General features: G+C 37.0%; 1 protein-coding gene across 2 annotated transcripts; it reads right to left on the bottom strand.

Moving 5' to 3' along the window:
* Positions 1–2,547: 2,547 nt before the first annotated feature.
* On the bottom strand, positions 2,548–3,670 carry Sprr2b (small proline rich protein 2B). 2 transcript variants are annotated; one of them, XM_087613824.1, is made up of 2 exons: positions 3,586–3,670; positions 2,548–2,927 (listed from the first exon to the last, which is right to left on the bottom strand). In XM_087613824.1, exon 2 carries the CDS (start codon positions 2,906–2,908, stop codon positions 2,636–2,638), a length of 273 nt encoding a protein of 90 aa, XP_087469950.1. In that variant the 5' UTR covers positions 2,909–2,927; positions 3,586–3,670; the 3' UTR covers positions 2,548–2,635. The 2 variants fall into 2 exon arrangements, with proteins under 2 accessions (XP_087469950.1, NP_001395840.1); NM_001408911.1 differs by lacking the exon at positions 3,586–3,670 and having other exon boundaries at positions 2,636–2,908.
* Positions 3,671–9,240: the final 5,570 nt, after the last annotated feature.

Here is a 9,240-nt window from a genome sequence, read left to right as displayed (position 1 = left end):
CAACAATAATTACAGAAAGTCCACAAATAAATGGAAGTTGAACAACACTTCACTCAATGACAATTTGGATCAAGGAAGAAATAAAGAAAGAAATTAACGACTTTTTAGAATTTAATGAAAATGAAGGCACAACATACCCAAACTCATGTGACACAATGAAAGCAGTGCTAAATGGAAAACTCATAGCTTTGAGTACCTGCAAAAGGAAACAGGAGAGAGCATACCCTAGCAGCTTGACAGCACACCTAAAATCTCTAAAAGAAAAAGTAACAAATACACCCAAGATGAGTAGAAGGCAGAAAGTAATCCAACTCAGGTATAAAATAAACCAAGTAGAAACGAAAAGGACTATACAAAGAATCAACCTAACCAGGAGCTGCTTCTTTGAGAATATAAGCAAGATAGATAAATCCTTAGCCCGAATAACCAGAGGGCAAAGAGAGTGTATCCAAAGTAACAAAATCAGAAGTGAAAAAGGAGACATAAAACCAGAATCGGAGGGAATTCAAAAAATCGTAAGATACTACTGCAAAAGCCTGTGTTCAATAAAACAGGAAAATGTGGATGATATGGACAATTTTCTAGACAGATATCAGGTATCAAAGTTAAATCAGGATCAGATAAGCCATCTAAATGATCTCATACATCCTAATGAAAATAGAAGCAGTTATTAAAAGTCTTCCCACCAAAAAAGGCCAGAACCAGATAAGTTTATTACAGAATCCTATTAGAACTTCATAGAAGACCTCATACCAACACTGTCCAAACTATTCCACAATATAGAAACAAAAGGAACAGTGGCCAATTTTTTCTATGAATCCACAATTATGCACATACCTAAACCACACAAAGATCCAACAAAGAATGAGAACTTCAGGCCAATTTCCCTAATGAATATTGCCATGAAAATACTCAAAAGAATTCTCCTGCACAGAATCCAAGAACACATCAAAACAATCATACATCATAATCAAGTAAGCATTATCCCAGTTATGCAGGGATGGTTCAATATATGGAAATCCATCAACACAATCCAATATGTAAACAAATTCAAAGAAAAAAAATACATGATCATTTCATTAGATGCAGAGCACGCATTTGACATCCTTAGTTATCAGGGAAGTGAAAATCAAAACTACCCTGAGATTCCACTTCACACCAGTCAGAATGGCTAACATCAAAAACTCAGGTGACAACAGTTGCTGGCAATGATGTGGAGAAAGATTATCACTCCTCCATTGTTGGTGGAATTGCAAACTGGTACAAACACTCTGGAAATCTGTCTGGAGGTTCCTCAAAAAATTGGACATTGCACTACCTGAGGTCCCAGCTATACCATTACTGTGCATATACTCAAATGATGCTCCAACATACAACACAGATACATGCTCCACTATGTTCATAGCAGCATTATTTATAATAGCCAGAAGCTGGAAGAACCGAAATGTCCTTGGAATGGATACAGAAAATGAGGTACATTTACTCAATGGAGAACTACTCAGATATTAAAAACAATAACTTCATTAAAATCATAAGCAAATGTATGAAACTAGAAAATATCATCCTGAGTAAAACCTAATTACAAAATAACACACATGGTATGCACTCACTGATAAGTGAATATTAGCCCTAAAACTCGAATTACCCATGATACAATCCAGAGACCACCTGAACCTCTAGCAAAGGGTGACCAAAGTGCAGATGCTTCAGTCCTTCTTAAAATGGAAAACAAAAATATTCATAGAAGATGATATGGAGACAAAGTTTAGAATAGAGACTGAAGGAATGGCCATTTAGAGCCTGCTTTACATGGAGATACAGTATATATGTATATATATATATATATATATATATATATATACATATATATGAATGAGAACAGGATCCCTGTTGGAGGAATTAGAGTAGGAATTGAATGAGCTGAAGGGGCTTGCAACACCATAAGAATAACAATACCAAACAACCAGAGCTCCAAAGGACTAAACCACTACCCAAAGCCTACACATGGACAGACCCATAGCTCCAGCTGCATATGTAACAGATTAGAGCCTTCTTGGGTACCAATGGGAGGAGAAGCTCTTGGACCTGACAAGGCTGGGAATTGCAGGGGAATGTTAGGAGGGTGTGAATGGAATGGGGGGAGAGGGTGAACACCCTTATAGAAGTAGGGGAGAGGATGGGATAGGGGAGTCATGACTGAGAAACCTGGAAGGGGATAAGATTAGAAGTGAAAATAAAAACTGTCTAATAAAAAAAAAGAAAAAAGAAAAAAGGACCCAATAATACCATTCAACAGATTGTGCTTTATTCAGGAATCACAGTGGCAGCACTACAACTAAGGTAACTGACATCTTGAGAAACATATTCTGAGTGCACAGGGTAGATAAGAGCTACGATTCCCACTGAGCATCTGGAACACTGAATCACTTAGGACAGATCATTTTCAGCAGGTTCTTGATACCAACAGCTGGAAATCTTCTGTGTAAGGGGTCATCACATGCACATGGAGAGGGAAAAGTTTAGAAGATTCCTGTGCATTCATGAAAGACTATGGAGGGAAGAGGAAGGTGTTCCTTTGCAAGTATATGAGACAGATTCTCTTCTCTCCCCTTTGTCCTGATGAGTCCTGAAGTCCTTACTTGCTCTTTGGTGGACACTTCTGCTGGCAGGTTGGAGGAGGTTGCACAGGAGGGCATTTCTGTTGGTATGAGGGAGGAGGACAAGGTTCTGGACACTTCGGAGGAGGACAAGGCTCTGGGCACTTTGGAGGAGGACAAGGCTCTGGGCACTTTGGAGGAGGACAAGGCTCTGGGCACTTTGGAGGAGGACATGGCTCAGGGCACTTTGGAGGTGGGCACACAGGAGGAGGCTGGCAAGGCTGCTTGCACTGCTGCTGTTGGTAAGACATAGTGCTGGAATCTCAGGATCTGAAAGAGATTACATGAGAGTGTTCAGAGGTGATCAATTCAGAGAAGAGAATGGAGCTATGGATTATAAACTGAACTTGTCTCTCTGAACATCACCATCATTTCCCAACTCCTATTTTAGGAATTGCTGGCTTTTCTCTTTCCTGTCAGCACTTGTTTGCAGCAGCCTTGCGAAATGATCCTGTATTTCAGTCCTTCTCTCAAGAGAAAGTATTTTGTCAAAGGAACAAGTAATGCTGTTTACACAAGAGAACACCTTTAAGACAGGCTATCACAAGTACTGGTGCCCTGAAAAATAACAGCACCAGTTCCTGTCCTCTTCATTACATGTATTACCCCAGTAGGGTGTCTGGGATTGGAGAGCAAAGGACAGCTGAGGAAAGTCTCAGGTTGTAATACCTACTTAGGTATATAGCCTTTCAAAGAAGACCAAACGATGCATATGAAAGGGAAATATCCTGTGTTCTACAAGTTATTATATGTAAAGGAAAGCCATGTATTACTCTTCACTGTTGTATCCACTGTGAATTTTCTTACTGCTAAGTAGGTCCCATTCATCAAATAACCAAAACTGAACTCAAGACACTTACTCGGTCAAAATTGACTACAGCACATAGAAAGAGCAAAATGACAATCCAACTCAAGAAAAGATACTCACCAGGTTCTCCAAAGTAGTCTAGGATTTGACTGTCAGGAGTCTGCAGTCATACAGTCAAGGACCAATTTATAGAACTGGCTGGTTATCCCAGTGGGAACAGAGGTGACTGAGTGTGGGCAGGCCCGAAAATTTCCAAACCAAAATGCAAATCCATGCATGACTGGCTTGAATGGTACTCTACAAAATGGGAAACATCCTGTTCCTGGACATCGTCATTGTTGAGAGCTGTGACTCAGTGAGTCCTTCCCTGTTTTAAGTTTCAGTAAGGTCTAACTGGTTACCTATGTGCTCTTTTGTGATTATAACCAATGTTTTTTTCCTCTGTTACAACTCTCATATATCCTTCAGTATGTATTTTATTTGTTCTATTTATCTTATTATTATTCTCTGTTGCCTTTGCTCACTTATTGTTCTATTTTTTAAATATAATTTTCCAAAAGACTGAAAGAAAGTATTAAAAATTTTAATTGTGGTTTTAGCTTCATGTATGACAACCCTGTGCTTAGACTCAATTCATTCCTCCTTCCTTCTAACTTGGCTGCCTTGTCTCTGGCTTCATTGGAGAAGATTCCCTTAGCATCACAGCGAATTATGTATGAGGGTGGCAATACCCTAAAGGGGAACCCACCTGCTCTTAGGAAAAAGTGAGGGAGGATGTGGAAGAGAATATGGGAAAAGTTGAAAAGGACCAGGGGCTGAGAATAGGATATAAAATTAATATGTAAATAATAATTATAATAAGTATGAGAGCAAAATTAAAAATATGAAAATGTTCCACTTCATACATAAAACCCCTCCAGATAAACAAACATGATAACCCGATTACATCCATCTATTATCTTCAATATTATTGATGAAATACACATAAGAAAATAAAGGGAAGATGGAATATAACATGTGTTGGAACACAATACCTATGCTAATTATGTGCAAACCACATCTTTAATGGACCAATTGTACTGTTGTCATTGTGCTATTGAGGTGGTAGTACAAGTGATATTTTCCTTCCTGGAGTCAATAGGCATGTAAATAGTGATGGACATGGATATGATGCGCTTTATAGGGATGAGAAGAGTGAGGATGGCAATGATAGGGAAGGTAGGTAACAGTGGATAGTGTGATAGCCTGTACATTTATGATAATAATCGTGCAATTGGTAATGAAGATGGTCATCTCGCAGATGGAAATGAGGTGGTAGTAAGGGTGGTGCACACAATGTGGACAGCAGTTTCTAAAATTTTCACTTACATACAACTAATTAGGTTCTGTAGTCTGTGCAAATGAAAAGGCATGAAATAGTTCAATTTTTACTAAAGATAAGTTTGGGGTATAATTAACAGTTTCCACAAATAACAGTAACAAGAAAATGTTCAATATTTCCAGTTATTAAAGAAACAAAAACCAAAATTGCACCAGAACAATTTTACCTGTGTAAGAATGAGTATCATTGACATAATAACAGGAACTGGCAGAACAGTGGAATAAAAGGAACACAAGTATTGAAATTATAGAGGAGTACATTAATCAAAGAAATATGGAAATAATTTTGGGGTCTTCCAAAGAAATAACACTCTAGAAAAACTCTCATATGATTCTGCAGCACCACTTCCATTCATTATATTAAAAAAAATTCTATACTACATACAATTCAAATTCATAGATAACCATCTATGTTCCAGCACTACTCCTAACATTCAAAATCAACAACCCAGCTGCTTAGAACAGAATGGATGAATTAAGAAAATACAACACACATATATAAAGGAGTAATAGTCAATGATAATGAATAATGATGTCATATAATTCTGAGAATGGTGATGGAAACAGCCTATAATTTTATTAAAACAGTACAGACCTTTTAAAATCGAAAGTTGGCAGAGTTATTTCAATTAAAAAGTACAAAGACAAAATAGTTGAGGTAAAATGCCTATGGAAGGAGTGAAGAGAAACAAAAGACTTGTTGGTATTAGGTGAATACATGAGTGTGTCCTAAATAGAACTTTCATGTCTGAAGATTAGATAGTCCTCGTGAATTAGCATGTCATAAAGGAGACACCACAGTTATGCACAGTCAAGTAATGTGTCTGTTGAGAAAACCAACACAAAATAATCTTGATTATGGCAAAAATGTCAGTCAAAAACAGATTACAGCCATTCTGAATGACTTGGTAGTCAATGAATAAAACTAAAGAACTATAGGACATAGGAAGCACAAAAAGTAAGACCAATTCAAGAAAAAGAAAATGGATGAAGTTCTTCAATGTATTCCATGACCTGAGTACCAAAAGTCTGCAATCATGGGTTCAAGGACCAATTTATAGGACTAGCTGGCAAGCCCATTTGGAGCAGAGCTGAATGAAAGTGGTCAGGTCCCAAAATTTTGAAGCCAAATTGCAAATCCCTACAAAAATCGTAATAGAGTACATATTAGAAGAAAAGACCACATGGATATCATTCATCAGATTATACTTTATTCAGGAAATGTAATCACAATTACAGCACTACAACTAAGGTTTTGACAGCTTGAGAAACATCTTCTGCGTGCACAGGATAGATAACAGTTACACTTTCCACTGAGGATCTGGGACACCAAATCACTGAGGACACATTATTCTCAGCAGACTCTTGATAGCAAAAGCAGTAAAACCACTATGTAAGGAGTCAGCACAGGCACATGGAGAGGGAAAAAGTGTAGAAGATTCCTCTACATTCATGACAGGCTTTTTAGGAAGAGGAAAGTATCCTTTGCAAGTACATGAGACAGATCCTGTTCTATTTCCCTTGTCCTCATGACTGTTGAAGGTCTTACTTGCTACTGGGTGGACACTTCTGCTGGCATGGGGGAGGAGGTTGCACAGGAGGGCATTACTATTGGCATGAGGGATGGGGACATGGCTCAGCAAAAGGTTCAGTGCATTTTGGATGAAGACAAAGTTTTTGGCATTTCGGAAGAGGACAAAGCTCTGGGCACATCAGGGTTGGGTACACAGGAGGAGGCTGGCAAGGCTGCTTGCACTGCTGCTGTTGGTATGACATACTGCTGGAGTCTCAGGATCTGAAAGAGATTACATGAAGGTGTTCAGGAATGATTACTTCAGAGAAGACAGGTTGAGATATGGACCATCAAGTCCATTTGTCTCTCTGAACATCGTTATTTCCCAACTCCTATTTTAGAGTTTGTTGCAGTTTTCTGTTCCTGTGAGGACTCTGTCCCAACAGACTAGGGAAATCCTTCTGCATTTCAGTTCTTTTCTCAAGAGAAAGTATTTTGATCCAAGGAAAAAAGTAATGTTTTTGATATAAGGAAACACCTTCAAGACAAGCTGTCACAAGTATTGGTGCCCTGAGAAATAATATTACCAGTTCCTGTCCTCTTCATTACGTGTGTCATCCCAGCAGGTTGTTTTGGGCTCGAGAATAAAGCACAGCTAAGGGAAGACTCAGGTTCTAAAAGATACTTAGGTGTATAGCCTTTCAAAAAACTTTAAAAAATGTGTATGAAAAAATAAACTGTGTTCTACAAGTTATTAAATGTATAGGAAACGTCACTTATCACACTTGATTATTTTATCCTCTTCTGTTTCTGACTACTAAGTTTTGATCACCTCATGATCAAAACTGAACTCAAGACACTTTAATCCTCCAAAGACTGTAAACAGGAAGAACAAGACAGACCAAATAAATAAAAGACGCTCACCAGGTACTCAGTCTCTTTACTTGAGTACCAGGAGTCCGCAGTCACGCTGTCAAGGATCAATTTATAGAAATAGCTGGCCACCCCAATGGGATCAGAGGTGACTGAGAGTGGGCAGTTCCAAAAATTTCCCAACCAAAATGCAAATCCATGCATGACAGGCTTGACTGGGACTCTACAAAATTGGAAATCCATTTTTGTTCCTGAACATCATCACTGTGACTCACTGGACATTTCCCTCTTTACAGTTTCTGATCTTACTGGCCACCTAAGTTCTATTTTGTGATTGTAGCCAGTACTTTATTTCTTTGTTACAACAATTTTTGTCCTAAATTACATGTTTTATTTGTTCACTTCAGCTTATTAACATTCTTTAATGCCTTAGCTCATTAAATTCCTGTTTTCTAAGGATAATTTTCCTGTAGACTGAAAGAAAGATGGTAATAAAGATTTTAAGCATGGTTTGTTCTTATCTATGACAACTCTATGCCTAGAGTAAGTCATATCTCCCTCCTGAGAATCCTGATTTTTCTGAATGTTGGAAAATATGATATGCCCTTCATAACAGACACTTAAGTTCTTTGTTCTTGCCATTCTTCAGGACAGCATGTCAAAAGACACTGTGGGCATATGTATTTGAACTCCCCTCTAAATATGTACACAAAACTGTTTATCATGACAGTACTAGAACTAAAATTCCATGTTCTTTCTTAGGTGTTCAGGGCACTTTGGAGGAGGACAAAGATTGGGACACTTCAGAGGTGGCCACACAGGAGGAGACTGGCAAGGCTGCCTGCACTGCTGCTGTTGGTAAGACATAACAAATACATGGCCCAAGAGGCTGGTAAGAGCTGAGGCAGACAAAGACTCAAAGAGAGAAACAGAGGCACATACACAGAAAGACATCAGTCTTACACTTTAACTTCCCTCCCATGTAGTTACAAGTATCACTCTCTTATTTTCTATGGCTTTACCAAAATTACTGTCTTTTTAAAACTGACAAAATGAATTAACATGTTATTTTTCTGTAATTTTAATTCATTTATTGAATACTGTTAGAAAAAGCCATTTCTTATTATATAAATTATTGAATCGATATTAGATAACCATACGTGGTTTTGAAGACATTGTTGAAATGTATGAATTTTTATATAATATCATCAAAATTTTCCAGTGCTAATTGAATTTATTATAGCATCCTGCATATTTTATTGTATAGTTATTGTGAAAAGAATAGGAAATGTACACAATAATTTTCTAAATATTTATTCTCATGTCAATTTTCTGTCCTAAATACAGTCCATGTCCAAGTGAAAAATGACCTACATAAAAATAACAAACATTTGTATATATATTATATATACATATGTAAATTGATGAAAATATATCATATATATAAATATGATGAAAATTCATACCACATAATACTGTATTGGCATGTAAAAGAATGAGTATAATCTATAATAATTATGGACAAAATCCAGGCATATTAATTGAAGTTACTCAGGTAGAGGAAAACAAATACTCTGCAATTTCTCTTAAATTTCAGATCACACTGTCTTATAGGATGATTTTGGTTTCCATGAGAACAGTATAGGTAAGAGAAGAATATGAAAAGTCTTCTGAAAGTTATCTAAGCTACAATGAATGTAAACGTAAGTTCAGTAAAGTTTTTTGTATTGTCAAATTTCTACACTATATGATTGTTTTCACCATATTCGATGATAAACTTTGAAATTGTGGAATACACTGTCCTAGTTTGGAGCTGTCAGCAATGTTTGATTTAATCATGATACCACTCATTACATGCACTATGATGAAATTACATTAAAAATGGAAAGGAAATATCCAATTAAAAGACTTCAGGTGTTTATTTTGATATTTCAAAAAAACCATTAACAGAATGCTGTACACAGATTGAAGTGAACACGTGAAAAAAAATGATACTCCAAGAAAATAGA

Source organism: Rattus norvegicus, chromosome 2 (genome assembly GCF_021556685.1).
Source record: "Rattus norvegicus strain SHRSP/BbbUtx chromosome 2, alternate assembly SHRSP_T2T, whole genome shotgun sequence".
NCBI classification, from domain to species: Eukaryota; Metazoa; Chordata; class Mammalia; order Rodentia; family Muridae; genus Rattus; species Rattus norvegicus.
Note: the sequence above shows the minus strand (reverse complement) of the source record. Positions and strands in the feature narration are given on the sequence as shown.

Bases quoted from the DNA above. Each gene is read 5' to 3' on its own strand.
- Sprr2b (XM_087613824.1), bottom strand. From the start codon at position 2,908: ATGTCTTACCAACAGCAGCAGTGCAAGCAGCCTTGCCAGCCTCCTCCT.